A 21,492-nucleotide genomic window follows, 5' to 3' on the forward strand; every position below is an offset into this window, starting at 1 on the left:
CCCCCCCGGCGCAGTCGGTGGACATCTCCTTTTGTGTTTGTGCGATAGTAACCAAGTCACAGGCGCTACGTCACGGCCCGGTTCAAAGGGTGCACGCCCTGCCCTCCATCCGCAGCCCGAGCTTGTCCTCCTTATCAGGTGGACGCGCTGCAGGGAGTTGGCCACTCCAGCCTCAGTCCACCTGGGAAAACACCTTCCTTCTTCTTCCTGACAGCCGAGTACCAACAAGCTTTGCCGAGATGCCCAAAACGGTAAGACGCTGATACCGGATTGTCGAATCATGAATGGCAATGGAGAAATTATTACTTGACGGGTTATTATCAACTTTTGAATATGTTATGTAGCTGAATAGACATACATTCTATTCTCACTTGGATATGAGCTCCCTCTTTGACTTCTTATCTTGATCGCGTACATTTTATCGAGTTAAGGGACATATCGCCGGTTTTGGTAGGAAAGGCAGTTGCTAACCTTGCTAAAGGAGGCCGACAAAAACACCCAAAGGGAGTTTTAATGTCAGGAAAATGTCAATCAGGAATAAAATACTCATACTTGTAATTGTTTCTTATTCAAAATAAGTTGTTGAACTTCATTTTTGGTTTCAAGGCGATATTTCAACAGCTGATAGAAGAAAAGCGTCAGGGTGGGCCTTGCCCTGTAGGAGGCCCGGCCCCCGATATACTCATTAACCAGAAGCAGAGTTTGACCGGTGTAAACCGCACACATTCCAGGGCGGGAAAATCACTTTGCTTGTGACTTTTGGCTTGAAAATCCATTTTCCAAGCGAGACAGTAGAAAGCCTGTGAAACGGGAACGCTTTCAATGTGCACTTCCTGTATAAACAGACGATCTAAGTGTGTACTTAATGGCGCTCCAAGGAGAAAGTCTTACCCAAGAGGTCAAGTTGACGCCTTGAGCTGAAATCATGACTCATGCCGCAGGTATTTCCTGTCTTTTTCTGGAATAAAACGTACCCGGAAGTGGATTTTTGTTGTCTTTATTATGCAATGATTGACTACGGATTTTTTTTGGTGGGGTCGTTATGAAAGGTAGGATATCTGAGCGCTTCAGTTTTGTTGCCCAACTTCCAGTGGGTTTATCTTTATGGCGGCCTTGGGGTGTGCGTCGGTGTAACTTCATAAAAGGATTGTGTAACCAAATCCGGTCTCCAGGCAAACTCAGTCACAAGGAGTTCCTCTTCCTGTTCGTTTGTTTGGAATTGTGAAACCAAAGCAAATGTCAGCTTGTATCACTTTTGCTGTGGGACCGGTCGCTAAATGCTAAGCACATCCAAGCCGAGTTAGCCACCTAGCTTAGCGTTCAGGCACTTCCGACTTTGGCGACGCTGGTCCAAAGTCTGATGAGATAGTGAGCAATTATGGTTTATGAACAAACCACTTCCACATTAAGAGGCAATTATTGACAAATGTTTCCCTGAGAAAGTTGCTTTTTCCGGAATGTGAAGGCTGAATATTTGTTATATTTTTGTGTGGTCATGGTCATGGTCACATGACTTTACGATTTTTCTCCGCAGGTCAATGTTCGCGTCACCACCATGGACGCAGAGCTGGAGTTTTCCTTCCATCCCAACACCACAGGGAAGCAGCTCTTCGACCAGGTCCGCATCTCACTTGTCACTCAATGTTGACCGTGGTGGAAGGGTACACGCTTACGCCTTTTATAGCACGGGGCGGCATGGGTGAGACTAGGCCGCATCAGGTTTTCCAAAAAAAACGCATTTATTAAAAACAAAAAAATTTAAAAAAACGTCGCTTTGGTTCCAATTTTCTACAATAAAAGCTCTGATAAAACATTCCACTGTTCTCAAATATCTTACTTTTTATTTTTCTACACAAAATAAGATGAAAAATAAATAAACAAATCAAGAATAAAGAAAATCAATCAATCAGTAAAAAATAAATATAATAATAATAAAAGGGCAAATAATAAAAACTTAAGAAAGCACATATAGTTGGTGGGTAGACAAATGATTTTTTTCAGATTAAAATGAACAAAGCATTATTAGAGCCCTGTAGACATGACAAAACACGACTATAGTCACATTTATACTCTTTTTATTTACAACATATTGCGCAACTGCAGGGTCTTGAGACACATGCTTTAGCGACCTAAACGGTAGCCTTCAAGTTATTTCCTTTCAACTTAAATAGCCAAAAACTTACCACTTCCACACAGATAGGGAGAATAACTATTAACAGTTATTTAACCTTTAACATGAACATTAATCAAACGTAATATTGTTTTCTGGGTACATGATACCATACAGCATCCATATCAAACTTGCGCGGGCCGCACTAACATTAAACTTTCATATCAAGGTGGGGGCCTCAAACTAGTGTCCTGCGGGCCACATTTGGCCCGCGGGCCGCATGTTTGAGATCCCCTGATCTAAACCCTTCTATACGCCATCCATAAGTCCATAAGTCAAAATAAAATATATATCTATATAAAACATGTACCCAGTTGAATTATAAAATATTAGCAAGATTGAATTTGATCCTTTCCTGGTTAAATTTATCATATCGCATGCTCAGATATGACGTAACACGCAGATCCAGACGTTCTTCAGTTTTAAAAACGGAGGCCAGCAATCGGCACTGGACTGCTACGGAAAGTTTGTTTTTGATCCAAACTAAATTCCAAGACTGGACAAACGAAAAAACTGGCAATACGGAATTATTCCAACAAGTGAAAGAACAACTCGGGGAAGTCGGTATCACGTGATGTTGGTGTTTACGTTTTACTGGGCATGCCCCATTGACTATTCTGGTTGATTATAGCGACGCATGTAGACAAGAGATTGGAATATTCCTTTCCATGGATACCATTGTTTCCGGAAAAGTCATTGGGAAAGAGAAAAACTCCTCATGTAAACATGGCTACTGTGTCTGTGGTGTAAAGACTGGCATAGCAATGTAATATTGGTCCGTGTGGCAACACCTAGCTCGTTCCTCCTATAGACTTAGTGATGTTTTCCAATGTAAAAAAACGTGCCGTGGCTCAAAAAGGTTGAAAAACACTTGTCTAATCAACTCTGAATTACAAAAAAATGGAAAATTCCTGGATTGAGGAAATAATATTTTGCTACCACTATATGGACTGTGTGGGTACTCCTCCATCTTCCCAAAAACATGCATGTTAGGTCGCTAACAAAATGTCCATAGGTATGAATATAGTAAGTGTGAATGGTTGTTTGTCTATATGTGCCCTGTGATTGGCTGGCCACCAGTCCAGGGTGTACCCCGCCTCCCGCCCTAAGTCAGTCCCGATTCGATCCTTTTTATCGTGCTAATATAAGAATTCATTCATTTTTCAAGGGTCGCTGGGGGTGCTGGAGCCTAACCCAGCGGGGTCTACACTGGACTGGTGGCCAGCCAATCACAGGGCACATATAGACAAACAACCATTCACTCTCACATTCATACCTATGGACAATTTGGAGTGGCTAATTAACCTAGCATGTTTTTGGAATGTGGGAGGAAAAAGAAGTCCCCCGGGGAGAACATGCAAACTCCACACAGAGATGGCCGAGGGTGGAATTGAACACGGGTCTACAAGCTGTGAGGCCTGCATGCTAACCACTCGACTACTGTGCAGCCACTAATAAAAGAATCATTCGTAATAAAGTGAGTCTCATGCGAAGGCTCAACGTGAGTATTCGCTCACCTTTCAATGTCATTGCTAGCGGTAGCTAACCAGCTAATATTCAGTAGTTGGCCATAAACAATAAATAACTCATTATAATGAATAATAATAGATAAGTCATTCATTTGAAGCCAACATTTTTATTATTTTGTATAAAACTCTCAAGTCCGACATGTCTATCAACCAGCCCTGGAAGTGTCCCAATATTTTTGTCGATATAACACATGATGTGTTCAGGTGGCCAGGACCATCGGACTACGTGAGACTTGGTACTTTGGGCTCCAGTTTGTGGATGGCAAAGGTTTCATCACGTGGCTCAACTCCGACAAAAAGGTTCCATGTTCTAGGATAAACATTCCGACCATGCCGGAAAAGCAACCCCTCATAAGCCCCCGTCTTGGTCTCAGGTGATGTCCCAGGACGTGAAGAAGGAGACCCCCCTGCAGTTCAAGCTGAGGGCCAAGTATTACCCGGAGGACGTGTCGGAGGAGCTGATCCAGGACGTCACGCGGAGGCTCTTCTACCTGCAGGTGAAGGAGGACATTCTCGGGGAGGAGGTCTACTGTCCCCCCGAGTCGGCCGTCCTCCTGGCGTCCTACGCCATCCAAGCCAAATACGGCGAGTACAAGAAGTCGGTGCACCACCCGGGTTACATGTCCTCGGAGCGTCTTCTGTCCCGCAGGTGAGACACCCCAAAGCTCGTGACGCTGACACCGCAAACGCTAACCCGTTTGCTTCCTCAGAGTCCTGGAGCAACACAGTCTGTCCAAGGAGCAGTGGGAGGACAAGATCCAGGTCTGGCATGAGGAGCATGCATCCATGATGAAGTAACTCCGCTTGGATTTGTATTTTTGTGTTAAGTCGATGTGTGATGATTTTAGTGTTCTTTGTGTTTAGTGTTGTATTACGTAATGACCTCCTCTGATGGGTTGATAAGCTGGTTGGGCGTGCCCTTATCGGCTCCTGTCCAATAGAGACTGGTGCATTGTACGACATGGACATGACTTTGCGTGACACCAACAGGGACGAGGCCATGATCGAATACCTGAAGATCGCTCAGGACTTGGAGATGTACGGCATCAACTACTTTGAGATCAAGAACAAGAAGGGCACAGACCTGTGGTTGGGCGTGGACGCTCTGGGCCTCAACATCTACGAGAAGGAGGACAGGTGCGGACATATTTGTTTGGCGTGTGTTGACCCCGTGACACACACACACACACACACACACACACTCGCCGTTACGACTTTCGGTCGTCAACCTCCTTCTTCATTCTGACCGTGATTTGTTTGGGGAGGTCGTTGAACTCTTGTGTTTTGTTACGGTGTGTGTTTGAGGTTCAACGCCACCGTGCAGCAACCTAGAAGGATAATTCAACAAGCCGTTGGTCTCTTCTTTCAGGATGACCCCAAAGATCGGCTTCCCCTGGAGTGAAATCAGGAACATTTCCTTCAATGATAAGAAGTTCATCATCAAGCCGATCGACAAGAAGGCTCCTGTGAGTATTTACATGCATGACGCATCTTCAGGATTCATAGCCAATCAACACGGACAGAAGCAAAACAGTTAGTGGTTTGGTGCTTTGGTCCGCAACATATGAGGAAAATATAACATATCAGTCGCTCATCAGTCGCTCAAAGCTGAGATCCTGGTTTGCTTTAAACACAAATAATAATACAGTCGCTATCACAGGATATGTACGTTTATGAATCAATACCAAAGGAAGATAACGTTGGACAGGATGGGATGACCTGGAAGTTAACCTGACGTCGTCCATGCTGAAGGAAGGCAGGAAGGAAGGAAGGAAAGAAGGAAGAAAGAAAGAAAGAAAGAAAGAAAGGAAGGAAGGAAGGAAGGAAGGAAGGAAGGAAGGAAGGAAGAAAGAAAGAAAGAAAGAAAGAAAGAAAGAAAGAAAGAAAGAAAGAAAGAAAGAAAGAAAGGAAGGAAGGAAGGAAGGAAGCAGGAAATAAAGAAAGAAAGAAAGAAAGAAAGAAAGAAAAAGAAAGAAAGAAAGAAAGAAAGAAGGAAAGAAAGAAAGAAAGAAGGCAGGAAGGAAGGAAGGCAGAAAGAAAGAAAGAAAGAAAGAAAGAAAGGAAGGAAGGCAGAAAGAAAGGAAGGCAGAAAGAAAGAAGAGATAGATAGATAGATAGATAGATAGATAGATAGATAGATAGATAGATAGATAGATAGATAGATAGATAGATAGATAGATAGATAGATAGATAGATAGATAGATGTATAGATAGATGTATAGATAGATGTATAGATAGATAGATGGTTGTTCTACAGCGGATGTAGAAAGAAAGAAAGGAAGAAAGAAAGAAAGAGAGAAAAAGAAAGAAAGAAAGAAAGAAAGAAAGAAAGAAAGAAAGAAAGAAAGAAAGAAAGAAAGAAAGAAAGAAAGAAAGAAAGAAAGAAAGAAAGAAAGAAAGAAAGAAAGAAAGAAAGAAAGAAAGAAAGAAAGAAAGAAAGAAAGAAAGAAAGAAAGAAGGGGCCATGCGTGCAATTTTTAAGTCAAAATATCATGATAAACTAATTAGGAAAATGAGATTGGGGAAAAGATAGAATATTATGGAAATAAAGTCAAGATATCTCCAATGATCTGAGCGCTTTAAAAAATCTAATCTATCTAATCAATCCGCATGGCAGGATTTCATCTTCTACGCGCCCCGCCTGCGAGTCAACAAGCGCATCCTGCAGCTGTGCATGGGCAACCACGAGCTGTACATGCGACGCCGCAAGACCGACACCATCGAGGTGCAGCAGATGAAGGCCCAGGCCAAGGAGGAGAGGCTGCAGAAGAAGATGGAGAGGCAAGACGAGGACATCTAAAAAGGCTGTGTAAACATCTACTGACATGTCAACACCCCCCCCCCCCCCTCCAGGGATCAGCTGGAGGGAGAGAAGAAGAGGAGGGAGGCCATTGAGAAGGAGAAGGACCAGATGGAAAAGGAGAAGCAGGATCTGATGATAAAACTCCAACAGTACGAGGAGACCACCAGGAGGGCTGAGAGGGGTGAGTGACTGCCCCCTGCTGCTCATTTGCATTATGGGGGGAAGGGGGGGGGGCATTTCAGCTTTTTGGCCCATTTTGGTTTTTTTAAGGGTTTCATTTGCTGAACCCGCACAACCCAAGTATATACATAGTATACTATCATAGTGTACTAACATAGTGTACTAACGTAGTGTACTAACGTAGTGTACTAACATAGTGTATTAACATAGTGTACATACGTAGTGTACAAACATAGTGTACTAACGTAGTGTACTAACGTAGTGTACTAACATAGTGTACATACATAGTGTACTAACGTAGTGTACATACGTAGTGTGCTAACGTAGTGTACTAACGTAGTGTACATACATAGTGTACTAACGTAGTGTACATACGTAGTGTACTAACATAGTGTACTAACGTAGTGTACTAACGTAGTGTACATACATAGTGTACATACGTAGTGTACTAACGTAGTGTACTAACATAGTGTATTAACATAGTGTACATACGTAGTGTACAAACATAGTGTACTAACGTAGTGTACATACGTAGTGTACTAACGTAGTGTACTAACGTAGTGTACTAACGTAGTGTACATACATAGTGTACTAAAGTAGTGTACATACGTAGTGTACATACATAGTGTACTAAAGTAGTGTACATACGTAGTGTACTAACGTAGTGTACTAACGTAGTGTACATACGTAGTGTACATACGTAGTGTACATACGTAGTGTACTAACGTAGTGTACTAACATAGTGTATTAACATAGTGTACATACGTAGTGTACATATGTAGTGTACAAACATAGTGTACTAACGTAGTGTACATATGTAGTGTACATACGTAGTGTACTAACGTAGTGTACTAACATAGTGTACAAACATAGTGTACTAACGTAGTGTACATACGTAGTGTACTAACGTAGTGTACTAACATAGTGTACTAACGTAGTGTACATACATAGTGTACTAACGTAGTGTACATACGTAGTGTACTAACGTAGTGTACATACATAGTGTACATACGTAGTGTACTAACGTAGTGTACTAACGTAGTGTACTAACATAGTGTATTAACATAGTGTACATACGTAGTGTACATACGTAGTGTACTAACGTAGTGTACATACGTAGTGTACTAAGGTAGTGTACTAACGTAGTGTACTAGCATAGTGTACATACATAGTGTACATACGTAGTGTACTAAGGTAGTGTACTAAGGTAGTGTACATACGTAGTGTACTAAGGTAGTGTACGAATGTAGTGTACTAACATAGTGTACTAACGTAGTGTACATACATAGTGTACTAACGTAGTGTACTAACATAGTGTACTAACATAGTGTACTAACATAGTGTACTAACGTAGTGTACATACATAGTGTACATATGTAGTGTACTAAGGTAGTGTACTAACGTAGTGTACTAACATAGTGTACATACGTAGTGTACTAAGGTAGTGTACTAAGGTAGTGTACTAACATAGTGTACTAACGTAGTGTACTAACATAGTGTACTAACATAGTTTACTAACATAGTGTACTAACATAAGGTACTTACGTAGTGTACTAAAGTAGTGTACTAACATAGTGTACTACCATAGTGTACTAACGTAGTGTACTAACATAGTGTACATACGTAGTGTACATACATAGTGTACTAACGTAGTGTACTAACATAGTGTACTAACATAGTGTACTACCGTAGTGTACATACGTAGTGTACTAAGGTAGTGTACTAACGTAGTGTACTAACATAGTGTACATACGTAGTGCACTAAAGTAGTGTACTAAGGTAGTGTACTAACATAGTGTACTAACGTAGTGTACATACATAGTGTACTAACGTAGTGTACTAAAGTAGTGTACTAAAGTAGTGTACTAACGTAGTGTACTAACATAGTGTACTAACATTTGTATTTGGGCCCCTGTGCTGCTCGTCGAGGAGGTTTGTTTGAAATGTGGTTGTTGCGTAATCCCGCTGACTCACTAGTCAAACAACAACAACATGACCCCTGGACTGGCGTCGTTGGCGTCAGGGAGCTGAAACGTGACATTTTGAGTTGAGCGTGCATATTTTTGGCATGACGTCACAAGGGGGTCTTTGGTGCTTGCGGCAGAGCTCCAGGAGCAGCTGGACAGGGCGATGAGGTTGGAGGAGGAGAGGAGGAAGGTGGAGCAGGAGGCGGCCCGGCTGGAGGCCGAGAGGATGGAGGCCATCATCGCCAAAGAGGAGCTGGCCAGGCAAGCCGAGGACCAGATGAAGAGCCAGGAGCAGCTGGTGAGCCGAGGCTGCGCTCGCATCCTTTTGTGCGCCGTTCAACGGCGGCGTGACGCGTGACAGCTCTCAATCTTTCTGTCGTCAGGCCACGGAGCTGGCCGAGTACAGCGCCAAGATCTTACTCCTGGAGGAGGCCAAGCGGGCCAAGGAGGAGGAGGCCGACACGTGGCACATCAAGGCTAAAGAGGTGGAGGAGAACCTGATGAAGACGCAGGAGGAGCTGCGTCACGTGATGACCAGCTCCGTTCCCGCCGCCGCGCCGGCCTCCTCCTGCTCGTCGGACAGCGAAAGCGACCACGAGCACAGCGAGGAGAACAGCACCTACAGCGCTGAGCTGCACATGCAAGGCATCAACGACCACCGCCAGGAGGAGGAGAGGCTCACCGAGGCCGAGAAGAACGAGCGCCTGCAGGCCAAACTCAGGGTGAGCTTCTTTTTACGCTTGCGTGACAGTTCTATTTATACTTTTATGTATATGTATATTGTACGTTTTGTGCTTGGAGGTGGGGGGGGGGGGGGGGGTCAAACTGTACATAGATGGACAGCCCCACCTAGTGGATCTGACGGGCCGCACTGATCTTCCTCCCGCAGGCCCTGAGCTCCGAGCTGGAGGAGTCCCGGGACGAGAACAAGAAGACCCGCGACGACCTGCAGCACGCCGATAACGTGCGGGTCGGCCGCGACAAGTACAAGACACTGCGGCAGATCCGCCAGGGCAACACGAAGCAGAGAATCGACGAGTTCGAGGCCTTGTAGGAGCCTGGGGGAGGTTGTCTAAATATAAATACCTCATGAAGGGGAGGGCCTTGGTGTGATTGCCGTGTAAGCACTCGAATGTCTCCGCTCGGCTGCATTTTAAAACTAACAATGTACTGTACAAATGATATTGCAACACAATTCAAAGTGTGTAGTTTTGAGCAGCTGTTTCCCAAAATGAAAACAAATATTTTATTTTTCTTATGAGTAAATTTTGTGTCTAATCAGCCTCACAATTAATCAAAAAAAAGAGTATCAATAAAAGTTATTGTTGCCTATTTTATTCATACTTTCCCAAGTCAGTGTACAGCCATCAGTGAGTGGGAGGATAATCCTGTCTTGGTCTGGGGATGTGTGAGTGCCACAATTTTAATTTTTAATTTTTAATTTTAAAATGTTAATTTTAAAATTTTAATTTTTAATTTTAAAATTTTAATTTTAAAATTTTAATTTGTGTTTTAAAATTAAAATTAAATTACATTTTTTTACCATTTTTTTAAACTAACAATGTACTGTACAAATGATATTGCAACACAATTCAAAGTGTGTACTTTTGAGCAGCTGTTTCCAAAATGAAAACAAATATTTTATTTTTCTTATGAGTAAATTTTGTGTCTAATCAGCCTCACAATTCATAAAAAAAAGAGTATCAATAAAAGTTATTGTTGCCTATTTTATTCATACTTTCCCAAGTCAGTGTACAGCCATCAGTGAGTGGGAGGATAATCCTGTCTTGGTCTGGGGATGTGTGAGTGCCACAATTTTAATTTTTAATTTTTAATTTTAAAATTTTAATTTTAAAATTTTAATTTGTGTTTTAAAATTAAATTACATTTTTTAAACCATTTTTTTTAAACTAACAATGTACTGTACAAATGATATTGCAACACAATTCAAAGTGTGTAGTTTTGAGCAGCTGTTTCCAAAATGAAAACAAATATTTTATTTTTCTTATGAGTAAATTTTGTGTCTAATCAGCCTCACAATTAATTAAAAAAAAGGTCTGGGGATGGCGCTGGTTCATCAAGACCAAATCCTACCCCTCCATCTACGGTACTATGGTACTTTTACAATCAGTAACTGTTACATTTGTTCAGTAACATTTGTTCACTTCCTTTGCTGCACTTTAAAATTTAAAATTAAAATTTAAAATTTAAAATTTAAAATTTAAAAATTAAAATTAAAATTAAAATTAAAATTAAAATTAAAATTAAAATTAAAATTAAAATTAAAATTAAAATTAAAATTAAAATTAAAATTAAAATTAAAATTAAAATTAAATGAATAAATAAAATTTAAATGTCATGAATATATAAAATTAAAATTTCATGAATAAATAAAATTAAAATGGCATAAATATGTAAAATAAAAATAAAAATAAAAATAAAAATAAAAATAAAAATAAAAATAAAAATAAAAATAAAAATAAAAATAAAAATAAAAATAAAAATAAAAATAAAAATAAAAATAAAAATAAAAATAAAAATAAAAATAAAAATAAAAATAAAAATGTATGGCCATATTACCTCGTACTTCGGTATGTGACATTTAAATTTGTATTTTAAAATTAAAATTAAATTAATTTTTTTTAAATTTAAATTTGTGTTTTAAAATTAAATTAAAATTTCTAAAATTAAAATTAAAATTTGTCCCGTACCGAAGTACGTGGTGATATGAGCATTTAATGCCATAATGTGTACCATAGTGCGTGTCAATATAGTGATATATATAGCACATCATGACTGGTTCAAGACTCTTCATCCTTGTATTTAGCAAACATCAACTGCTTGTATTGTTTCTTGAATTGGCTCATCGTTGTTTGAGGTCCTTACTCAATCCATTCCATAGTTTGATTCCACATACTGAAATGCTATGGCTAGCATAACGTAGTCCTAGCATAGAAGTGTAAATATAAACAGAAAAGTGCAAAATAGTGTGCGCTCACAGACGGTGTCGCATTGCAAAATAAATGCAACCCTTCAATACATACATTTTAAACAGCATACGTACTTATAAGCTAATGTGGCTCACACAGGTACACTATACACGAGTACCAGCTCGTGTACAGGTGTCCAAAGTGATGTTTATTTATCGGATCTTGACTAAACTAGAAAGCTTTTCAGGTCTTTTGGCGAGATTATTGTGCTTGGCTACAATCTGGCACTGCGGTAGTAGCGTCACGGTCCCGGAACTGGACAGCTACCACCACCGGTGATGTCATCATGGAGGAGTGGAAGAGGGTTCCAGTCACAGCCATGCTCAAGGGAAGGCAGCGATACAGAACGGTGGTGCTCACGGTAACCGTGTTGTGTTGCCAGATATTTAGACCACCATGGTTGACTCATTCCCAGTGAATAAGACAGCTATACTGCTACACAAGCTGTACACTGCCTACTCTAAAGAACACCCAAGTTTACTTTCCATAGTACTGTCCCATGACAAGTGTGGTTCTGTTTGAGACGGACTTTGGAGGATTTCGATGTTGGCTTTTAAAGTCTTGGCCATCTGCACGGCAGCGAGATCTAAAAGTAGCACAGCATCTCCAGGAAGTAGCCAGTGCCAAGGGTGTACATACAAATAGCAGTAGGTTTGTTTGTCCTCCAGGATACGTACACACAAGAGTAATACACTCCATTTTTGTTATGCCGTGTACCCCCCACTATGTGCACCTGGAAACCCCGCCCCAACCAAGCAGCCGCCAGTCCGAGAGACAGGAAGTGGATATTTACTTTGTCGTTTCGCAGTAAACTACGTCTGTTGACTGGAAGTAAAATCAACATAAACACAGATCCAATTTCCATTCATATTCCAGGATCCGCTGAAGCCCAAGTTATATATATCCTATCCTGGTACGCTGGGGGCCAAAGTGGCTTTTTACCCACTGATTGCTTATCTTTTTGACAGAATTATTCACAATGTCAACATCTCATCTCTGGCCCTCTTCACTACTTCACTACTATAATCATCTTCCTCAAATGATTGTTTTCTTCCATCCTAATCCCGACTAAGGACAAAATGAAATGGTATGGTCATATCACCTTGTACTTCGGTACGTGAAAAATAAATAAAACGGTTTTAAATAAATAAATTACAAAATTTAAATGATTGTTTTCCTCTGTTCTAATCCGGACTAAAAAATAAAATAAAAAATAAAATAAAAAATAAAATAAAAAATAAAATAAAAAATAAAAAATAAAAAATAAAAAATAAAAAATAAAAAATAAAAAATAAAAAAATAAAAAATTAAAAAAATAAAAAATTTAAAAATTTTAAAATTTTAAAATTTAAAAATTTTAAAATGACTAAAAAAATGACTAAAAAACTAAAAAAAACTGTTACATTTGCCTTTCTACAAATGTAACAGTTACTGATTGTAAAAGTATCAGATGGAGGGGTAGGATTTAATAAGCTTTGCTTCTTCCTACTCCTTTTGGACATGTGGAACTGGGAACTGATTATGGGCTCCAATTGTAATCTGATACATGTTCAAATGAAATGAAACCATTACCATTACAAATGAATAATGTGTTGACGTGACAATGATCATTTATGAAAAGCAACACCCTCCAATAGTCCATCCCTAGGCACCATCACGGTTGATGAGATAATAGCAGAAGTTAGCAGGAGTGTATGCAAATCGTTGTGATGATGAATATTTTTCATGAATATGTAGCATGTCTCCAGGAGCCAAAGGATCGAGACCCATTCCGCACTTAAAAGTTGACTTTAAGAAGGCCGGTGTCCAGCACAATCTAAGGCTGGAGCCGCTACCGCAAGTATCCGATCCCGTGGTGTCCTCTTTTCAGTCCGCCGACATGACACTTGCCTTTTCGATGCATTGGTGGTCCTAGCATGTTTTTGGAATGTGGCAGGAAACCGGAGTACCCGGAGAAAACCCACGCATGCACGGGGAAAACATGCAAACTCCACACAGAGATGGCCGAGGGTGGAATTGAACCCGGGTCTCCGAGCTGTGAAGTCTGCACGCTAAACACTCGACCACCATGCAGCCTGTTTATGCACATTATGAAGCATAAATATGGCTAAATAAGCTAAGACACATTCTAATGTATAGTATTCTACACTATGATGTTATACTACATACATTGATGAGACAACAGCCACCGCAGGAAGTGCAAAAGCGTAAAAGTAAAAAAGAAACAATTAAGGAACTCTCCCAATATGAGAGGATGTGAGTGGATATTATGATATTATGATATTATGTTATTACTATGGGCTGCACGGCGGACGAGTGGTTAGCGCACAGGCCTCACAGCTAGGAGACCCGAGTTCAATTTCACCCTTGACCCTGTGTGGAGTTTGCATGTTCTTGCATTATTATTATTATTATTATTATTATTATTATTATTATTATTATTATTATTATTATTATTATTATTATTATTATTATATATATTATTATTATTATTATTATTATTATTATATATATTATTATTGAAATAATATTAATATGAAATAATATTATTATATATTAATATTATTATATATATATTATATATTATAGTTTGCATGTTCTCCCCGTGCATGCGTGGGTTTTCTCCGGGTACTCCGGTTTCCTCCCACATTCCAAAAACATGCTAGGTTAATTAGCCACTCCAAATTGTCCATAGGTATGAATGTGAGTGTGAATGGTTGTTTGTCTATATGTGCCCTGTGATTGGCTGGCCACCAGTCCAGGCTGTACCCCTCCTCTCGCCCGAAGACAGCTGGGATAGGCTCCAGCACCCCCGTGACCCTCGTGAGGATAAGCGGTAGAAAATGAATGAATGAATATTGGGTAATGTTAGCGTAAAGGTGACTATAGGGGTGCTATTTCATGTCTAGGGGGCTCTAATTATGTAAAAAAAACATACAAAGAAGCTCATAAATAAGATTTCTATGCTGTTGCTGCAGAGCTAGTGGATTTGTACAGAAGGAATCCTACTGGATGGATAAACGCGCCACAGGCATGAATTAAAATGACTTGTAATGACGTGGTACTGTTTGACGCCCCGACAGGCAGGGTGAGGTGCCCTCAAGTTCTCCTTCCGAGGAGCGCCCCAGGCTATCGGAACGATGAGATGTCACCTTTGAGGAGGAACAGTGTCTACATTAAATATTGACTTAGGCAAAGAATGCGCGGCTCTTATCATGGAGGTTGCTAGACAACTTGATCATCCAGTAGAAGTCATTTGCCTTCACGGCTACTGGGTCAATATTTGTTTTCGTTTGAAGACGTTGGCGCTCCTTCAGGCAGGAGGTAAACATGTGAGATGTCTCCGCCCCCGAGTGTGGGATTGCCCATCGGTGTTATTCTCCCGCTCGCTCGAAAATAGAATTGGATGACAAATAGTCCCGTCCAACTGTGACGTGTGGGGGAGCTGAGGTGGTGGTGGTGGTGGGGGGGGGGAGTGGCGGTGCTGAAGGAACAGCTCCGTGCGCGATGCTGGCACTCGGACGCGGACTCCGGAGCGTAGGAGCAGGTCGCCGAGTCTCAGCTTAGACCCCAATCAGGCTCCCCCTCCTCTCATCCCCCCCTTCCCTGTCCCCCCCTCTCCCCCGCCCCAGCGACCATGAAGAGGCAGAACGCCCGAACTTTGGCCCTGATCGTCAGCATCCTCACCTACTTGGTGGTCGGGGCGGCCGTGTTTGAGACGCTGGAGTCCAAAGAGGAGAAGAACAACAAGAGGAGGCTGGACGGACGCCGCTATGAGCTCATGCGCAAATACAACCTGAGCAGGGCCGACTTTGACGAGCTGGAGCACGTGGTCCTGCAGCTCAAAACCCACAAGGCTGGGGTCCAGTGGAGGTTTGCCGGCTCCTTCTACTTTGCCATCACTGTGATCACCACCATAGGTAAGATGTTCCGTTCCTCGTATCTTCTCCATACAGCTGAAAACACAAACAGATGCAGTTTTCTGCCTAGTGTGCTTTGCTTTGCTATTGCGTACTTCAAACCACTTCATTAGGTACACCTAAACCAGCCAATAGACAGCGAGATCAAAAGTCTGCTTTAAAAAACTCTTATGACTTTAGAGCCTTGCTTTTCTCTTTTTTGAACACACGACTCGCTTTTACCGCTTCGGAATATTCCTACTAGCATGATTGTTTTCCTCCGTTCTAATCCCGACTAAGGACAAAATGAAATGGTTATGGTCATATCACCTCGTACTTCGGTACGTGACAAAAAAAATAAAAAATAAAAAATAAAAAATAAAAAATAAAAAATAAAAAATAAAAAATAAAAAATAAAAATAAAAATAAAAATTAAAATATTAAAATATTAAAATATTAAAATATTAAAATATTAAAATAGAACAGAGGAAAACAATAAAAAAATTTAAAAATTTAAAAATTTAAAAATTTAAAAATTTAAAAATTTAAAAATTTAAAAATTTAAGAATTTAAAAATTTAAACATTTAAACATTTAAAAATTTAACATTTTAAATTATTGTTTTCCTCTGTTCTAATCCCGACAAAGGACAAAATGAAATGGTATGGTCATATCACCTCGTACTTCAGTTAAAAATTTAAAAATAAAAACATAAACAATAAAAAAAAATTAAAAAAATAAAAAATTAAAACATTTTTAATTTTAAAAATTATGCGGATCAACATTTGGAATAAAAGTCAGTTTTACAATGAGCAGATTAGATTCAGATCTGGAACCGTCCCCTTTCTTTCTTCAATCAAGCCTGATTGTACGCCTCACACACGTTTAAAGTCGAGCTGTTACAATTATTGGATGGTTCATCAATTACCCAGTGAGTCGGTTCATCGTTTTTTGAATCAAATATATAAATAGCCTCTGATTTGGTCAGTGAAAGCAGACCTATTGCATGCGTGGGTTTTCTCCGGGTACTCCGGTTTCCTCCCACATTCCAAAAACATGCTAGGTTAATTAGCCACTCCAAATTGTCCATAGGTATGAATGTGAGTGTGAATGGTTGTTTGTCTATATGTGCCGTGGGATTGTCTGGCCACCAGTCCAGGGTGCCCCAAGACAGCTGGGATGGGCTCCAGCACCCCCGCAACCCTCGTGAGGATAAGCGGTAGAAAATGAATGAATGAATGAATATCGGGTAATGTTAGTGTAAAGGTGACTATAGGGGTGTTACTTCATGTCTAGAGGGCTCTAATTATGTTAAAAACCATCCAAAGAAGCTCATAAACAAGATTTCTATGCTGTTGCTGCAGAACTAGTGGATTTGTACGCCTCACACATGTTTAAAGTCGAGCTGTAACAATTATTGGATGGTTCATCGATTACCCAGTGAGTCGGTTCATCGTTTTTTGAATCAAATATATAAAAAACCTCTGATTTGGACTGGTGGCCAGCCAATCACAGGGCACATATAGACAAACAACCATTCACACTCACATTCATACCTATGGACAATTTGGAGTGGCTAATTAACCTAGCATGTTTTTGGAATGTGGGAGGAAACCGGAGTACCCGGAGAAAACCCACGCATGCACAGGGAGAACATGCAAACTCCACACAGAGATGGCCGAGGGTGGAATTGAACTCGGGTGTCCTAGCTGTGAGGCCTGCGCGCTAACCACTAGACCACCATGCAGCCCTACATTTATTGTTTTACCTATTTTTTGTTATTATTTACAGAATATATACAGAATATTACAGTGGCAACCTGGTGTTTGCTCTCTCTGTCAAAAGAGGAAGAAATTAAAAATAGATTAATCCAAATCAGATTAATCAGTTATGAAAACAATGCTTTAGTTGCAGCCATAGCTTAAAGTACAAAATGCTACAGAAGATGAGCCATGATGGTGGAAGCGGGTGATTCCGCGTCAAACTTTTGCGTCTCGGCACTCAACTATGATGCGTTCAATGACCACTGAACAAAGTGGAAAATCTCAACGCTTGATGAAAAAACATTATCAGTGAGGCATAGAGATACAGACATGCAAAACCTGCGGGCTTGGTAGCATGTATGCGACATGCATGCTGTACATTTGACCTGTAATATGCAACATGCATGCTGTACATTTGACCCGTAGCATGTATGTGACATCCATGCATGCTGTACATTTGACCTGTAGCATGTGTGCAACATGCATGTTGCACATTTGACCTGCAATATGCGACATGCATGCATGCTGTATATTTGAACTGCAATATGCGACATGCATGCATGCTGTACATTTGAACTGCAATATGCGACATGCATGCTATACATTTGACCTGTAGCATGTATGCGACATGCATGCTTTACATTTGACCTGCAATATGCAACATGCATAAATGCTGTACATTTGACCTGTAATATGCGACATGCATGCTGTACATTTGACCTGTAATATGCGACATGCATGCTGTACATTTGACCTGTTATATGCAACATGCATGCATGCTGTACATTTGAACTGCATTATGTGACATGCATGCTGTACATTTGACCCATAGCATGTATGCGACATGCATGCATGCTGTACATTTGACCTGTAATATGCGACATGCATGTATGCTGTATATTTGACCTGTAGCATGTATGCGACATGCATGCTGTACATTTGACCTGTAGCATGTATGCGACATGCATGCTGTACATTTGACCAGTAATATGCAACATGCATGCATGCTGTACATTTGACCTGTCATATGCGACATGCATGCATGCAGTACATTTGACCTGTAATATGCGACATGCATGCAGGCTGTACATTTGACCTGTAGCATGTATGCGACATGCATGCCGTATATTTGACCAGTAATATGCGACATGCATGCATGCTGTAAATTTGACCTGTAGCATGTATGCGACATGCATGCTGTACATTTGACCTGTAATATGCAACATGCATGTATGCTGTACATTTCACCTGTAGCATGTATGCAACATGCATGCTCTACATTTGACCAGTAATATGCGACCTGCATGCATGCTGTACATTTGACCATTTGACCAGTAATATGCGACATGCATGCATGCTGTACATTTGAACATGCATGTCGCATATATTTGACCTGGAGCATGCGACATGCATGCTGTACATTTGCCCTGTAATATGCGACATGCATGTATGCCGTATATTTGATCTGGAGCATGTATGCGGCATGCATGCTGTACATTTGACCAGTAATATGCTACATGCATGTATGCTGTACATTTGCTGTTGCATGTATGCGACATGCATGCTGTACATTGAACTAGTAATATGCGGCATGCTGTACATTTGCTGTTGCATGTATGCGACATGCATGCATGTTGTACATTTGACCTGTAGCATGTATGCGATATGCATGCTGTACATTTGACCAGTAATATGCGACATGCATGCATGCTGTACATTTGACCTGCGCATGTATGCGGCGTGCATGCTATACATTTGACCGCTAGCATGTATGCAACATGCATGCCGCACATTTGACCTGTAATATGCGCCGTGCATGCATGCGGTACATTTGACCTGTAGCATGTATGCGTCATGCATGCCATACATTTGACCAGTAATATGCGACATGCATGCATGCTGTACATTTGACCTGTAGCATGTATGCGACATGCATGCTGTACATTTAACTAGTAATATGCGACATGCATGCATGCTGTACATATGACCTGTAATATGCAACATGCATGCTGTACATGCATCACACGGCTTGAATGCTTGCAATGCATCTTTTCTCAAAAAGCTGGTTCTTTTTAGTCAGGAACTTGTTGATGGGATAGAATGAGTTCAATAATGTGCCCCCCTCCCCCCGCAGGCTACGGACATGCCGCCCCCAGCACCGACTCAGGGAAAATCTTCTGCATGTGCTACGCCCTCCTGGGCATCCCCCTGACCCTGGTCATGTTCCAGAGTCTGGGCGAGCGCATCAACACACTGGTCCGCTACCTGCTTCACCAAGCCAAGAAGTGCCTGGCCATGCGTCACACGGAGGTCTCCATGGCCAACATGGTGACGGTGGGCTTCTTCTCCTGCGTGAGCACGCTGTGCGTGGGGGCGCTGGCCTTCTCCCACAGCGAGGGCTGGAGCTTCCTGCACGCCTTCTACTACTGCTTCATCACGCTCACCACCATCGGCTTCGGCGACTACGTGGCCCTGCAGAGGGACAACGCCCTGCAGAACGACCCCCGCTACGTGACCTTCTGCTTCATCTACATCCTGACCGGCCTCACGGTGATCGGGGCCTTCCTCAACCTGGTGGTGCTCCGCTTCCTGACCATGAACGCCGAGGACGAGAGGAGGGATGCCAGGCACAAGGCCCTGCGGGGCGCCACCGCCAAACCCGGAGGCGAGGTGGCCTGCCTGGTGCCGCTCTCCGCTTCGACGCCCTCCACGCCCGGGACCAACACGGCGCCCAAAACCAAAGACGGCGTCTACACAGAGGTGCTGCACTTCCAGACCATCTGCTCGTGCTTGTGGTACCGCAGCAAGGATAAACTGCAGGGTTCCTCTGCCCTCCCCCAGGAGCTGGCGTTCTCCGATGCCTACTTGCCGCAGGACGGCCCCCGCTACACCGAGACCATGTCCACGGGCTGCGTGTGCACTCCGCGACGGCGCTCGAGCAAAAGGTCCGTCCGCAGGAGGCTCAACATTCTCGCTCCGCTCAGAATGTTGATGAGACGCAGCTCGGTGTAGCTTCTCCACGCGTCACAGAATTCCTTGCGCGGTGCTAAAAACGCTAAATATCTCATGGAAGGAACATCAACTACTTTGACTGCAGGAGCGTCTCCGTGGGGGGCGGTTTCAGGAGTCTGGCAAATGTTGGGTTTTGTTTTGCAACATCAAACAACCCTCGCTGCTGCAACGCAGGATGCTGCTTCGTTTTATCGATAACTTGATTGGCTTAGTGTGCTTAAAAAAAAAAACGTCTTCGTGTAATTCCAGTACTGTAGCGGCAAATTCAGAAGAGACCAAGACTTCCCATGCAGGGGTGCACCTGCTTATCAAATGCTAAATGACACGAAGCGAGATCCAGTAATGGACTATTAGCCGTTAGCATTGCAAGCCTCTTGAAAACAAGAACCGTTATTCCTCAACTTCCAAATGTGATGTCATTTTTGGGGGGGCGGGTGGGGGCGGGGGTACCTCCATTCCTCTCGTAAGCATTCCAGTCACACCTGGGAATAAAAAAATAGGGGGATAGATACTGACTATTTTTAGCGTCAGTCTGCGGTGGCAGATGGGGGGTCTTTAGCGTGTTAGCACAATGGATAATAATCAAGCTGTCAATCAGAGGCGGATATGCCTTCATTAGGAAAGTTCCCATCATCCTGAAAAGAGACTTTATCCGATCTTTTTCCACGACGGGCATCCACCGTGTATACTTCATAGAGTCGCCACGTCTTATGAACGTATAGGAGCCACTGTTTGGTCCAGATGGTTTCCCCACGGGATGTCTGACTGAGGTCCAGTTCCGGAAAAAAACCTACAGCAGGTTAGTCACGAGCTAAAAGTATGGCGTGCGTGACACGATATCACGCTCTGTGTGAGGCGGCCATGTTTAGCAGGCTCACGCCGAGCGGAGGAATATAGCGAAAGGCGTCTCAGCTTGTTGCTTGGAGACCAGATGTTGGCGGGTCAGCGTCAGAGTGACGGACATAAAAATAATGAAATCCAAAAAGTGGTGTATGAAAGTAATAGTACGTATAATATGCATTATCAATACCAAAAAGACTTGGATGACTAATTTGCTCAAGTACTAGTAAAAGTATGAGGACACTGAAATAAATAAATACGTAAATAATTGTATATTTATACTCTATATGTGTCAGCCAGCCAAACATTTTTATGTTTATGTCATTTTCATCCATCCCTT

At 41.8% G+C, this 21,492-nt stretch overlaps 2 protein-coding genes across 2 annotated transcripts; both read left to right on the top strand.

The window, feature by feature from the left end:
- The first annotated feature begins 59 nt into the window (after window positions 1-59).
- ezra (ezrin a) lies at window positions 60-10,576 on the top strand. Its single transcript, XM_058077539.1, has 12 exons — window positions 60-251; window positions 1,535-1,618; window positions 3,904-3,999; window positions 4,074-4,348; window positions 4,410-4,493; window positions 4,690-4,836; window positions 5,069-5,165; window positions 6,317-6,480; window positions 6,553-6,683; window positions 8,787-8,947; window positions 9,033-9,371; window positions 9,539-10,576. The coding sequence occupies exons 1-12, from the start codon at window positions 240-242 to the stop codon at window positions 9,701-9,703; spliced, it is 1,755 nt and encodes a 584-aa protein (XP_057933522.1). The 5' UTR covers window positions 60-239; the 3' UTR covers window positions 9,704-10,576.
- A 4,700-nt stretch (window positions 10,577-15,276) lies between these two features.
- kcnk3b (potassium channel, subfamily K, member 3b) lies at window positions 15,277-20,720 on the top strand. The gene is made up of 2 exons (XM_058077553.1): window positions 15,277-15,559; window positions 19,435-20,720. Exons 1-2 carry the CDS (start codon window positions 15,277-15,279, stop codon window positions 20,310-20,312), a joined length of 1,161 nt encoding a protein of 386 aa, XP_057933536.1. The 3' UTR covers window positions 20,313-20,720.
- The last annotated feature ends 772 nt before the right edge of the window (window positions 20,721-21,492 follow it).

Source organism: Doryrhamphus excisus, chromosome 7 (genome assembly GCF_030265055.1).
Source record: "Doryrhamphus excisus isolate RoL2022-K1 chromosome 7, RoL_Dexc_1.0, whole genome shotgun sequence".
Taxonomy (NCBI): domain Eukaryota; kingdom Metazoa; phylum Chordata; class Actinopteri; order Syngnathiformes; family Syngnathidae; genus Doryrhamphus; species Doryrhamphus excisus.